Source organism: Mangifera indica, unplaced genomic scaffold (assembly GCF_011075055.1).
Source record: "Mangifera indica cultivar Alphonso unplaced genomic scaffold, CATAS_Mindica_2.1 Un_0037, whole genome shotgun sequence".
NCBI lineage: Eukaryota > Viridiplantae > Streptophyta > Magnoliopsida > Sapindales > Anacardiaceae > Mangifera > Mangifera indica.
Genome location: NW_025401129.1, coordinates 171,208 through 185,572, shown reverse-complemented (window position 1 = coordinate 185,572; position 14,365 = coordinate 171,208). Strand labels below are relative to the sequence as shown.

Here is a 14,365-nt window from a genome sequence, read left to right as displayed (position 1 = left end):
AACTTTAGAATCAGAACCATTATCTGTGTTTAGTGACTTTACAAAACATAATAAATACCAATTGGTTCTTTTCATTATAATATTTCAAATCACTGTAATTTCTTTGTAAAAATAAAAATATCATAAATCACCTCTCCAGATTTTGCTTGCTAAGTTACTTAAATACATACATGTCTCCATAAAGGAATGTGATAGAAATTTAAAAATTCCAAATTTTGAACCCTCCCCTCCATCGAATCTCATCTAAGTCTAACATGGTCCTACACAAATTTATTTTATCAATCAAACCACAAGATCATATAGAATCACAACCGTTCTTCGTCCGACGAAGTTTTTCGTCTCTCAAGACTTCACTGATGCTGATCGGACATCCAAATGAGAAGAAAGAGATCACTGGAAGGAAATGATGCTTTGGAAGGGAGAGGCCATTGACAATGAAAACGAAGATGTAGTCGGAGATTTCAAAACGAAACCCTAGGGTGAAACTGTCATTTTTTAAAACTTAGGCTGGGGGAAACTTTTAATTTTTAAAGTTTAGAGGGGCAAAAATAGATTTTATTTTAGTTTATTTTTAATATTATAGAGAAAATAACGATTTTACCTCTACCACCGTTAATTTTAACTACTTATGGGTGGGTAAATGGTGTTTTCATAGTTAATGGGGAGAACTTTGACAATCCAGCATAGTTTTGGTGGAAAATAGTATTTGGCCTTTTAAAAAGTTACTTTTTCACCTCCATCATCTAAGGTTTTCAAATTTTAGGGTTAACAATAGCCTATCTTAAAGTTCATAATATTGTACTTCAAAAAATCTATTTTCTCTTTCTAGTGATTCACTTTAGCACTTCATCTACTCCATCATCGACACCCTCTCTCCTTCTTTGATGGTTTTTTGATATAAAAACTATTTGTCATTTAGTTGAAATGGTCAAATGAGTCACGCAGATTCGCTTGATGTTGTTTGACCAATCTATGCATCAACTGATGCACAATTTCGTTGCACAAATTTATGTATTTGAGGGATGTAAGTGTAATATTTTAAATTTTGAGAGAGTAGTGATTAACCCTAAAATATAGAAACTCCAACTGGCGGGGTAAAAACATAATTTTTTAAAATTAAATTAACAAAAAATTATTAATTTTTCAAATTAAGATGGAAAAAAGAGATAATTTTTTTTTTTTAAAAATAAAATCATTAAAAGCCTTTAGATTGGGGCATGGAGATAAGAATAAAAAGATGGTGATAGTATGAGTATTCAAGAATTCCATCTACTAGAATTACAGAGTTATTGAACTTGATGTTGTGATAGTGTTGTACTAGTTCAAGATTAGTTTAATCACCTTTGATGAACTAAAAAACCCACATTAAAAAGATATGATTGATGACATCTCTCCGTCTTCATTAACTATTGTGAATCAAATTCAGTCAAATACGAGAATTTTATTAGAATGTCTTTTAAAAGAATTAGAATTTTATTTCTACTTCAATTTATGTCCTTTTCAAAAAAAGAACAACAAATTTAAGTGCTTTGCTCTTTATTTGAAAGAGAGAGAAGAAAAGGAAAAATGAAGAAAATAGTGTTGGTGAATGAGATTGAGATGGAGAGTAATTCGGGAAGTTGAGGCGCCAACTCAGGGAGGACAAAGAAAATGAAGAAAAATAAGGAGTTTTTTTCCCTTAGTTAAGTGAAATTACTATTAAAACCTTGATATATATTTAAATGTTAGGATATGTTGGAATTTTAGAGAATCTGGGGAAATGATTTTCATGCCTTCCAATTAACAATTTAAACCACAAAATTTATGAGCAAGCGGGAAAACAGACTTTCAAAATTGAAGGATAGAAAGTTGTTTTATGAAAGTTCGGGTGGGAAAAGAAATTCCGCCAACTGAAACCTTTAATATTAGAGGCAAAACAAAGTGACAGAGGATACTCCTTACAAAAGTAGAAACTAATTCAAACAGCTCACTATTCACCAATTTTTAATAACAATAAAACTATATTTAAAATTTTGATATATAAATAATAATATATCGTTATATAATTAAATATTATTTTATTTTTAATTTTTAACTATTAAATTATATGATAATATATAATTATTTATATAAAAATTATGTATAAAAATTATGCACATAACATAACATTTTTTTAATTTTAGATAATATTTTAAATTCATAACTATAAATTTATTTAAAATAAAATTTGATTTAATGATTTTAATTAGCAAAAAAATTGCACAATCAAATTAATTAATTATTCCCACCGAAGGTTTGGATTTTTTTCAAAATCTAAACCGTTATCCAACTTCTATTTAAACTTGTAGTTAATTACAAGGATAAAAATGTTATTTAACCAATAATATTAAAAAAAACTAAAATTTCATTTTATTTTTTTTTTGAAGTTTAAAAGTTAATAATTATTTTTATCCAAAAATTTGAAAAGTTATATTTTTCCTTTAGGTTTTCATTCATTCCTCTTTCTTTTTTGATCAATCTCTTATCTATTGATGCTCCTTCTCGTTTTCAGGGCAAAGATGCAACTACAAGGGTGATGACTTGAAGCGATGTTGCCAAAGATCCATTATGTGACAAATCTTTGACAACTCTACTTTGTGTCTATGTCTTCATCTTGCATGCAGGAGAGAGCTTTGGTACATGAGAGACTAGAGAATAGTCATCGAAGAAGGAAAAGGGAGGAATGAAACTTTATATGAGAAATTATCATTTTTTAAATTTTTGAATAAAGAGAAATTAGTAATTTTTAAACTAAAGAGGATAAATAGGTGAATATTTAATTTTTAATATTATTAATTAAATAATATTTTCATCTTTAGAGTGAATAATAAATTTTAAAAGAAAGTTGAATTATGAATAAATATTTAAATTTTCGAAACTTTGTAGGCTTGGAGGTGGGAGTTGGAGTAGACCAAATCTTGGTGAGAATAAGTCTTCTGAAGAAGTCTTTTGACCATATATATATATATATATCAACGCTCGGCAACTCTGCCTTGTCAACAATTTCTTTCTTAGCGTTTTCTCATTTCAAGGTTTGTTCTGTATCATCTGGGAAACTTTTTATTTTTTCGCAGAGTTTTGTTTCCCGGGATATGTGACAACAAAAGTTTCCAAATGTTTGTTTATTTTGGTAATAAACGTGGATGTGTTTCCAAGACTACCGAGTATAGCAATTTGCTTCACTTTTTGATTGATTTATTGAAAGTTCGTTTACTGTTTGTTTGCTGAGAAAACATGGGGAAATGTAATAGCTTTTTTCCTTCTCATTTATTTTTTAACGCTCGATTTGTTTTATTTTCCTTCTGTTTCTCGGCAACCAAAAGTAGTGTTAATTCTAATCATCCTGCACTTTTCGTATAAATCTTGTGTATATTACATTCAATTTATATGATCTATTGAAGATTTCAGTTATGAGTTTTTTTTTTTTTATAATTTCAGATGCGTGATGATTAGTGATTGCATGTTTCTAAGTGCAATTGTCACTATTTTCAAATGCAAACTGAAACTTATTTTATTGTTTCAGTTAATGAAATTTGGTTTCAGTTTTCAAGTAGAGAATTGCCTGAATGCGATTGAAACTTCATATTTTGTGATTCATCAGAATAACATCAGGAAACAAAAAGGTGGCTATGGCGGCTGCAACATCTGAGCGGCCACAATTCATTGCCAGCACTGGCGGAAATCAGAGCTTTTCAAATACACCGCTGATTGAGAGTGAAGAAAATGACCAAATTGTTGTGCCCGATGTGAGTTTTGGATTTCTATTATTATCATGATTCATTGTATCATTTCCAGCTCTGAAACTTTGCGCCTTTTTGGGCTTGTGTTGGGTTGCAGACAATCTTTTTTTGGGATGTAAATCTTTATTTTAATGGGTGATTGCATGGAAGTTTTTAAGTTGTCGCCACAGTTTATGGCAGTTGAAGATAGTTTGGGTTGAATTGAAAAGTGAAGTGAAGAGTAATATTTTTGTTGTACTTAGATACTAACTCGCAGAAATCTTTTTATCAACAAATATCTTACTGGCAGAGATGGCCATTTTTCGGTGATAGGGGCTGAACCTATACATGGTTTTTGAAAGTAATTTGAGTTCAACATCCTGATCATATTCATTTTACTTTTTCAAATTTTTGTTGAATGAAACCTTCAGTTGGTTGTGTCTTTCATTCATTATCTTGGTTAGATATAGTGAAGAGACCGTGGGATAATGAGCTAGAAAAGTCCATCTAGAGATAAGTCCTTGTTATGACTTATTATTAGGTAATTAACATCATCGGCTTTGAACCTAGTATTATTGATAAGATGATATCTACTTCATTGAACACAAGCCACTGAAGTTTTACCTTTTCAATGTTGAGTTCCTTTTTGATATTACATTTCGGATCTTACTATTACATATCTGTCCAACCATCTGCATGTGACTTGGAGATACTTTATATGGATTGCCTTTTTATGTTCTTTTAATCAAGTTATTTTCTAGCCATGGAAACTCAAAAGTTGAATATGTATACAAAAAATTGTATCCACATATTGTGGATAAACTTACCCAGGTCTCTATGTGGCCCTAAATTGTTATAGATCATCCACAAAATTCAGTAATTGCTCCTTTGGGGATGCAATCTTGTTGAATTGCTCCTATCATTTTTCCAATAGAATAATTGTTTTATGAGAGATGGTTCTAATGAGTTGAGTTGGTTGGAAATTTAATTTATCAGGTGCATTTGCTAAGCTAAATGCACCTGATAAATTGAAGTACTGGGCACAACTAAAACTATAACCCCTGGAATTTTGTGTATTGATAATTTAATAAAATAAGTTGCAGAAGCATATTGAGTCAAAGTAGGTGGCTCTATTGTAGGTGGCATCAGGAGAGGGCATTAATGCTGTTACATTTAAAAAACAAAACTTTTTTGTGTAGAAGGACCATGTGATAACATTAAAGGGAGGATAATATGGACTATAATGGATTTTACAACCAAGAAAGTTACGCTTGCAATGTATTTAATATTTGTTTCAAGAAAAAAGGCTAAATCTTATCAGTGTTTAAACTGATCATGGATGCTTTTGATTGTTTATTTTCATTAATGCTAGATTATTTAAAAAAAAAAACAAAAATGTTATACATTTATCAAGAGCTAGATATGTATTTGACGTTGTCTAGATATATATTTAGTTTATTCAGCTTTAGGAATCTCCTTGAATACTTAGAATTTTTACGATAAGGGAACTGGAATAAATTTGAGGGTGCAGAGCTGCAATGTAGAGCACAAGTGAAAGATGGGTTATTTGTGTAGGAGTTTTCCCAACTATAATTGACTCTCTACTTAAACATCATAGTTCTTGTTGGTTAGTTTTTGGCCTTTGCATGTTGGATTCTTACTAAATGTTTTTCATTCTTTCATGAATAGTGGTTGCAAGATACGTATTGGTACCATTGACCTCAATTTTGAAATTTCAATAACAAGGCAATCCTTTTTAGATTTTTGCAATGCTATCAATATGAAACTTTTGATATAATATATTATAAAGGGATCTGCTGCAGTAAGTCTTTTTTGATGTAATTATTTATTAAAATAAAATAGTATGATATTTGATAATATATGTTGCATTCTTGCAGAGGACAAGCTGGAAGAACTTGTTTGCTTATATGGGTCCTGGATTCCTTGTTTCCATTGCATATATAGATCCCGGAAATTGTAAGTTCAGTATTTTTCTTTCTTTCTGAGAAATAAAATATTGCAATGCTGCTAATCAGTATTTGCTCTTTATAATTTGTGGATAATTTACAGTTGAGACGGATCTACAGTCAGGAGCCATTTACAAGTATGAGGTGTGGATACTATCCTTAAAATGAAAGGACTCCTCCCATCATTTTGTTTTAATGAACTCATTTTTTCCCTTTTAATTTTTCACGATTAAGATTAAAGGAGTCTTCGAATTTTAAATTAATAACTGTTGAAATATAATCTTATTGTTCACCGTTGAAATTAATCTTAGTGTTCATATTTCTCAAGTTTAAAGGATTCATTTTCCGAAGATCTTTTCAGCCAAAAAAAGGGTATAAAGAGATGTCATATCATGTACCATTCTATATAGTCTAGTTTATTTGTGCCTTGGTGGAGATACAAGGTGAAATTAGTTTCTTGACTTGTGCAGTTGTGCGATTCAAAAAACAAAAGTTAACGCATGCTTTGAAAATTCACATCTATTCCTGGGTTCATTTCTGAATTCAACATCATGTATTCTTCTTAAGAGACGTTTTTCTTTTCTTGCAGTTACTTTGGATCATATTAGTGGCTTCATGTGCTGCTCTAATTATTCAGTCCTTAGCAGCCAATCTTGGTGTTGTCACAGGTCTGTCATCTGTAAAGCTGGCCAAAGTTGCTACAAATCTAGTTTCAATGTGTGCACTGATACAGCTCTTTGTTTCAAATGTTGTTTCTTTGATTGTAGGAAAGCATTTAGCAGAACACTGTAGAAATGAGTATCCTCGGGTACCAAATTTCATCTTATGGGTTCTTGCTGAAATTGCTATAGTTGCATGTGACATACCTGAAGGTAAACATGTCACTCATTTGCTTGAAATTGTGAAATATGAATGCTCTTTTTTCTATTGCCTAATTGTCTAGAAATCTGGGGACTTGTGCAAATAGGTTGCATATATAGAGATCGATGTAGGTAAGTTACTGAAAAAAATTGTTTCATTCTTAATCAAAATAAGGTCATGCTTAATAAGAATATAGACTAAAAGATGCTTCTGAGCAAAACATAGACACACACACATAAATAAAAAAAACAGAAGATGCCAATTTTAGTTCAATAGTAAATTCTGAATTAAGTTGTAATGTTTGACTTGCAAGGTCTTACACAGTCCTATGTGCATGATTAGAAAAAACTGTGTTTTCTGCTTAAGATATATCTCCTTTTTCTGTGTTTTTCTTTCCCTGGTCACAACAGATCCTTGTTTTTATTCAGTAAGTTTTGTCCTCTTTTTGCTGTCTTGAAGCAGAGTCTTTATTGGCTGGGCACCTATGTTATGAGCATTCTTGTCATTTTATGTTACCTTTGCATTTTTGGCTTAATTAGAGTTCACACCTATGTAGAACTTGATGTCAGTAGATGGAAATGACTCATTACTAAATAAAATTAACTGTATTCCCCTGGTAGACATAAAAATGAAGCTGTGAATGGGATTTTATTTTTTTATATGTGCACATATATGTTTGATTTTATGTGCATAGTCGATGATAAGAGGGGCTTACTCTATATGCAACATCTCTCTTTAGTAACAATTTTCCTGATATACCTTCTGTTTAACCTATTCTGACTAATTAATTTCTTCTATTCTCAGTGATTGGAACGGCCTTTGCATTGAATATGCTCTTTAAAATTCCAGTATGGATTGGTGTCCTTTTAACTGGCTTGAGTACATTGATTCTTCTAGCATTACAACAATATGGGGTATGTTGTTAAATTTCACATGTCCTATACATCTACATTGGATTGCAATTGACCGGTTCATTGAATCTTTATTGGCCAGTGAATTGAAATTGCTTTATTAGCCTCTGGTGGGACTAAAATAAGATTGCAAAAAAAAAAAAAAAAAATCAACTTAAGTTTTTATGTCATCTATTTTGCAGGTTAGGAAGCTTGAATTTTTTATTGCTTTTCTTGTATTTACAATGGCTGGATGCTTTTTGGCCGAGCTTGGCTATGCAAAGCCAGATGCAAAAGAAGTTTTATATGGGCTTTTTGTTCCTCAACTCAAAGGAAATGGTGCTACCGGTCTTGCAATTTCTCTTCTTGGTGCTATGGTTATGCCGTAAGTTCTAGACTTGTTCCAACTTTTAAGTGTTTAATCCTAATTGAAAGTTCTCATCTTGTTTGTTGTTGTGCATTTCATTTTGTAGGCACAATCTCTTCCTGCACTCGGCATTGGTGCTTTCTAGAAAAATCCCAAGATCTGTTCGGGGCATCAAGGTGAAGTTTCAATTTGGTAGACTAGTTTTGTTATTTCTGTGGGTGTATAAAAATCAGTGGGACATTTGGTCTGTACATCATTGTTTTTGGAGCTGAAATAATATTTTTACCCTAACCTATTAGCTTTAACCTCAAGATTTTGTGATTTCTTCTCCTTGATATGTCCAAAAGGTTATGCTTCTCAGTTCTCCATGTCACAGATGTCTGCCTCATATCTACTATACTATTTCCATTTTCATTTTCATTTGCATTTGTATCTAGATTCAATGTTACAGGTTGGGTATATTGTTTGTAATAATGTAGAACTCTAATAAGTGCTTTTATTCATTAACATTGGATTTTTTACATGAATCTACCTTTATAAATTGTACCCAGATCCAACCTATTATTGGACTTCTTTAAAGAACTAAAGTTTCTGGTTCAACGGCTTCTTAACATAATGTATTCCTATGTCATTTTTGTTCACAGGAGGCGTGCAGATTTTATATGATCGAAAGTGGCTTTGCTCTATCAGTGGCATTTCTCATTAATGTATCTGTTATTTCTGTAAGTGGTGCAGTTTGCAGTTCTTCAAATCTAAATCCTGAAGATAAAGATAATTGCAAAGACTTGGATTTGAACAAAGCCTCCTTTTTACTTAGAGTATGTATTCTGGCAACATTTTTTTTGATATTTCAAATGTTGTTTTGACCTGGCATTATTACTACAAGATAATATCATTTTCTTCTGGAAATATACTTGGTTATTTTTGTTGATACTAGTTTATATATATGTTTTACAGAATGTCTTAGGTAGTTGGAGTTCAAAACTCTTTGCAATTGCTTTGTTGGCATCAGGTCAAAGTTCTACTATAACGGGAACTTATGCAGGGCAATATGTCATGCAGGTATTTTTATATTTCTTGTTTCTAAATGGCGATGTTTAACACATGAAGATGTTTTCTAGAAGTTAGCTGATATAATTAGCATATGATTGTTGACTTGGTTAAAATGCATCTTTGTTGCTTTAAATTTGCATTCTGTGGCACATCTTGTTTTTTGTTTGATATTTTCTTTACATTCTATTTTGTAGGGCTTTCTTGACTTGCGGTTGAGGCCATGGATTAGGAATTTCTTAACTCGATGCTTAGCAATAGTCCCTAGTTTAATTGTGGCACTGATTGGCGGTTCTGCTGGGGCTGGAAAACTCATTATTATTGCATCGGTAACTGATACAACTTGCAATATTATTTAGAATGAAAACACCTTATGTTGAAATGAAGGGGTATACATGTAGTCTATTATATTGAAATGCAACATCTATTTTAGACTTTGGAAGTGCTTAGAATTTTTGTTGAATTGGTAACTGGACTTAATTTTGCAAGCAAGTCAATAATGAAATATGATGTGTTAATGTTGATTCTTAAAGAGTTTTAAATTGTTTTCCTAATGTTTTATGGATTTTTTTTTTTTGCAAATTCGAATAAATAATTTAGTAGATTTGTAGCTTCATCTTGCTAATGTTCTGGTAAAACCTCAGCATTGTTGCAGAATCTTAAACACCATCAGTTTTTCCATTATTGAGTATTTTCTCAGCTGATCTACAATTTCTTTTTTGCTTTATCTGATTATTGTAATAAAAAAATAATGGATCCATCCAATTTGAAAATCACATCATATTAGTCATTTTTGTCTTATGGTTAAATGGCTTTTTGTCCTGCTAAGAGTGAGTGCTTCAGATAAAATTATTTATAGCAGATTTGTTGAAGTGATCTGTACCCCCTACAATATTATAGTATTTTATTCTTCTCAGAACTAAATGACCATTGGTTATCTCTGATTTCATATCACTGACAATAAGGGTTGACAAGAGAGAGAGATTAGAATGGAAACAGTTATATTAGTGCATTTTTACTGTTATATCAAAAAATTTTCACTTACCTCTAATGCTTATTTGCAGATGATTCTCTCATTTGAGCTGCCATTTGCTCTTGTTCCACTTCTCAAGTTTACTAGCAGCAAGGTCAAGATGGGGGCATACACCAACTCCCTTATGGTACAACTTTATGCTTGTTTCTCTATTTATATTGTTACGTGTTTAACGTTGTAATCTTATACTTCAGGATGGACATTAAATATGAGAAGGTTTGCCACTAAAGAATCTGGAAAATGTTTTGGTTTTGCTCTTGTATTTTCCATTTCGCTTTGATTATGCAGGACTGCAATTATTAACCTAAGTCTAGAACATCATCATTAAAGGGCTGATATTTATCTCTATCTCTCCTGGCAGATTTCATCTATCACTTGGATCATTGGTTCCCTGATAATGTCAATAAACATATACTACCTTGTAAGCAGCTTCATCAAGTTTCTTTTTCATGGCCCTCTAAAACTCGTGGAAGCCATCTTCTTGGGAATATTTGGTTTTGCAGCCATAGGATTGTATTTTGCTGGAGTAGCTTACCTGGTCTTCCGTAAAAATAAGGAAGTAACTCACCTTTTGGCACTAACAACAGATGAAAGTCAACAAACATCTAATGCTTCTGGTAATGCATCAATGTACACTCTCCCTCGCGAAGACATTGCGTGCATGCAGTTACCACAAAGAAGGGGAATGGATCTTGAGTAATAGCTGGTAGGTTAGGTGATAATAGGAAGGTGAAATCTCCAAAATCACTTTTGCTATGCTTCTTTTTTCTTTTAATTTTTATAATGAAAATTCTAATTTTCATAGTGTGGAAGGACATTAGAATAAGTTAATAGTTTCAGTTTTATGCCTTGCCTCTTTGCTCATGCTCCTCATCAAACTTAATTTACAACATCACTTGAAATCTCTCTTAATTAATTGATGTGTATCTGTGAATTTTGGCCATATGTAATGTTGCTTCTCATTCAATTATCTCTGCCAATCTAACTGGATTTGATGGGCTTAGCTTAACATAAATTGGAGCAATTAAAGTGAACAGGTATTTAAGGAGATAGGAGACAGAATTTTTTGTTAAAGTGATACACTATTTGGGTTTTTGGTAAAGCTCCCTGCTTTTGATCTGGTGAGCACTTGCTGGGTGTTAATTGGACTAGGTGAAGAATAAGAAGAGAGTACAGTTGGCAGATTTACAGCTAATTGGATATCTAGATAAGAAGTTGTTTACTTAACTCTTTGTGGTGTGTTTATGTTGTGTTAAGGTGTATCACAATTTGGTGGGGATGAATCCACAACAGGTGGTAACCGGAGATGCAAAATCACACAGATTTTGATATTAAGATAAGGGTTTTTGCTGATCAAATGTAGACAAGGATGCAGTTGATGTTGGGAAAGTTAAAACTGAACAAGGCTCATTAGCTATATTGCAACCATCACAAAACATAGAAGCTCTACTTTTGGAAACAAGTGTGTTTGGAAGCTGAGTCATGTATAAAGGGAAATTTTCTTTCATTGAATTTCACGCCTTGAGCTATGTAAATTCTTCCATTGAAACCCAAACTCCTGTACCCTTTTCAATATGGAAATTAAACTTGTTTTGATGGCAGGGTCTAAGATAAGGAAAGAAAGTACATCCAAACACCCTGAGGAGACAAAAATCCCAACACCCACGGCAGCCTATTAAATTCAAATAATGAGGACTAAAAAGCAAGCCACCCAAAATTTAAATGAATTATTTGTCTATATTTTCTTCCACTCAATCATTTTGTTGATGAAAATGTGGACATGAATGTCTGAATATAATTCCTTGACATTTAAAAAGGCATAGAAGACTTATACTTTCCTCTCCAATTAGTTTGTAAACATTTAATTTTAGAATCAAACTGTTTTTCTATGTGTCTATGTAAAAAGCATGACTTCAACTCCTTATGTCAGTTTGAAAGGAAAGACCTACGTAAATTTACTAAAGTCATCAAAATGCCTTCTCCTTTTTCCATTATTTTTCTTATTTTGTTTAGTATTAGTTTTTGTCGCATTAACCTTGTTTGAACCACACTCTATATTATTTTCATGAATTCGAGTTTTAGGAACTTGGCGATGGCTAGATCTTCTCAAGTGTATGGTAATTTCTTTCTATAATCATTCCAAATCGAAAATAACTTTGAAATAATTGAAGTAACTTGACATGATTCAAAATTTTCGACCTTCAAATCTTTAAATTCTAATAAATAATTAAAAATTTAAAATAATTATTTAATAATTAAAATATAATTAATTGTATCACAAAACATGCAAATATACTAAAAATGTAACACTTAATATGATAAGAGAGTAACAATGCTTTAATTATAATTCTCGCAACTTAGAGGAGTTATTATAAGAAAATAAAAAAATGTTATTTAATGTTTTATATATTATTAGAGTCATGGAGAATTTTTCTATTTATTGGTTTCAAGAGAAATTGTATTCAATTCAAAGATTTTTTTTCTAAATTATAAGTTAAAGTAATATTTATATTTTATTTGATGATCGTTTTTATAAATAAAATCTATAAATTTGATGAAAGAGGAGATTATTGTATAACCGTATTAGTTTTACATAAATAAGCAATTTATTAAAATTTTAAATAATAAATAAAATGGCTATTAAGTTACATCCGACACCACCACTCGTGTAAAACTAATCCAATCGTGTATGTTCGTTCCGCACAAAATTGTCATAGTATTGCTCGTATGACTATAATTAGGCAAAAGAGGTCTCAATTAGATGTATGAGATTGTCAAATTTGGCCACCTCCTCCGGTCAAATGAATTGGATCAATCCGACCCATTATGGATTGTCCACTGAATTTGGGTGGGTGAGACCTCAGTGAGTTGGGTTTCTTTCCAATCTTATACTCTTGCACTGCATTTAGTGCGGGGCCGCCTTACTGAAATTTCCGTAGGATTTTGAATCCACCACTCAATAAATAAGCCAACTAAAATTGACTTAATTACTTGAAACTAATGGGTAATTCAGATTTAATTAGTTATCTTCACGTCGCATTTTAACTAAAGTTTTAAGTTTGAATTCTTAAATAAACTACCCAAGGTATGTTATATTCTCAAGTTTTCTCCCTTTAACTTTGATAATATCAAATACCCACCCATGAATAATTAAAATTAACAGAACCTTAACCCTTGAAAATTTTATCTCTTTTTACCTCATTAAACTTTAAAAACTAAAAGTTTTCCTCAGCTTACATTTTAAAAAATAACAGTTTCACCCTAAGATTTCGTTTTAAAATCTTCAACATTATCTTCGGCTCCTTTGCTGATGACCTCTTCCTTCGATGGTCTCTCTCCTCTCATTTGGATGTTCGATCAATGTCGGAGAAACAGTGAAAGACGAAGAACTTTGTCGGGGAAGACGATCATTTTCCCAAAAGAAGACGACAACTTCATCTTCTTTTGGGAAGATGAAGAGCTTCGTCTTCCTCAACGAAGCTCTTCGTCTTCCCCGACAAAGCTCTTCGTCTTTTACCGCTTCTTTAATGTTGATCGGTCATCCAAATAGGAGAAGAGGGACCGCTGAAGGAAGAGGATGCTTTGGGAGGGAAAGGTCGCTGGTAGTAGAGCCAGAGATTTCAAAATGAAATCCTAGGGTGAAATTATCATTTTTTAAAACTTAGGTTGAGGGAAACTTTTAGTTTTTAATTTTTAGGGGAGTAAAAAGAGATTATATTTTATTTTATTTTTAATATTATAGAGAAAATGACGATTTTATTTTTACTACCATTAATTTTAACTACTCATAGGTGAGTATTTGGTATTATCAAAATTAAAGGAGAGAAACTTGAGAATGCAACATACCTTGGGTGGAACATCCTTTGGCCCTGATATTAAAGGTTTTGATTGGCCGAATTTATTTTCCCACCGAAACTTTCATAAAACAACTTTCTATCCTTCAATTTTGAAAAGTCTGTCTTCCCACTTGCTCATCAATTTTATGGCTTAAATTGTTAATTGGAAGGCATGAAAATCATTTCCCCAGATTCTCTAAAATTCTTACATGTCCTAACATTGAAATATATATCAAGGTTATAATAGTGATTTCACTTATTTTAGGGGAAAAATTCCTTATTTTTCTTCATTTTCTTTATCCTCCCTGAGTTGGCGCCTCAACGTCCCGAATCACTCTTCATCTCAAGCTCATTCACCAACACTATTTATTCAATTTTCCTTTTCTTCTCTCTCTCTTTCAAACAAAGAGCAAAGCACTTAAATTTGTTTTTTTTTTTTTTTTGAGAAGGACATCAATAGAAACAGAAATAAAATTCCAATTCTTTTAAAAGGTACTCTGATAAAATTCTCGCATTTGACTGAATTTGATTTACAATAGCTAATAAAGATGGAAGGATATCATCAATCATATCTTTTCAATGTAGGTTTTCTAGTTCATCAAAGGTGATTAAACTAATCTTGAA

General features: G+C 31.7%; 1 protein-coding gene across 6 annotated transcripts; it reads left to right on the top strand.

Annotated features, from left to right (window-relative positions):
* The first annotated feature begins 2,618 nt into the window (after nt 1–2,618).
* Nucleotides 2,619–11,519, top strand: LOC123206457 (metal transporter Nramp6-like). Of its 6 annotated transcripts, none has more exons than XM_044623668.1 (16): nt 2,619–2,720; nt 2,774–2,786; nt 3,620–3,764; nt 5,636–5,714; nt 5,808–5,848; nt 6,294–6,372; nt 6,472–6,576; nt 7,370–7,479; nt 7,659–7,840; nt 7,929–7,998; nt 8,467–8,640; nt 8,780–8,884; nt 9,070–9,201; nt 9,937–10,032; nt 10,267–10,611; nt 11,163–11,519. In XM_044623668.1, exons 1-15 carry the CDS (start codon nt 2,702–2,704, stop codon nt 10,603–10,605), a joined length of 1,689 nt encoding a protein of 562 aa, XP_044479603.1. In that variant the 5' UTR covers nt 2,619–2,701; the 3' UTR covers nt 10,606–10,611; nt 11,163–11,519. The 6 variants fall into 6 exon arrangements, with proteins under 6 accessions (XP_044479603.1, XP_044479602.1, XP_044479601.1 ...); XM_044623667.1 differs by having other exon boundaries at nt 10,267–10,634; XM_044623666.1 differs by lacking the exon at nt 11,163–11,519 and having other exon boundaries at nt 10,267–10,848.
* The last annotated feature ends 2,846 nt before the right edge of the window (nt 11,520–14,365 follow it).

Bases quoted from the DNA above. Each gene is read 5' to 3' on its own strand.
- LOC123206457 (XM_044623668.1), top strand. The intron at 5,849-6,293 runs GTGTGGATACTA...CTTTTCTTGCAG, and splicing joins GAGCCATTTACAAGTATGAG to TTACTTTGGATCATATTAGT. The intron at 6,373-6,471 runs GTCTGTCATCTG...CTTTGATTGTAG, and splicing joins CAATCTTGGTGTTGTCACAG to GAAAGCATTTAGCAGAACAC.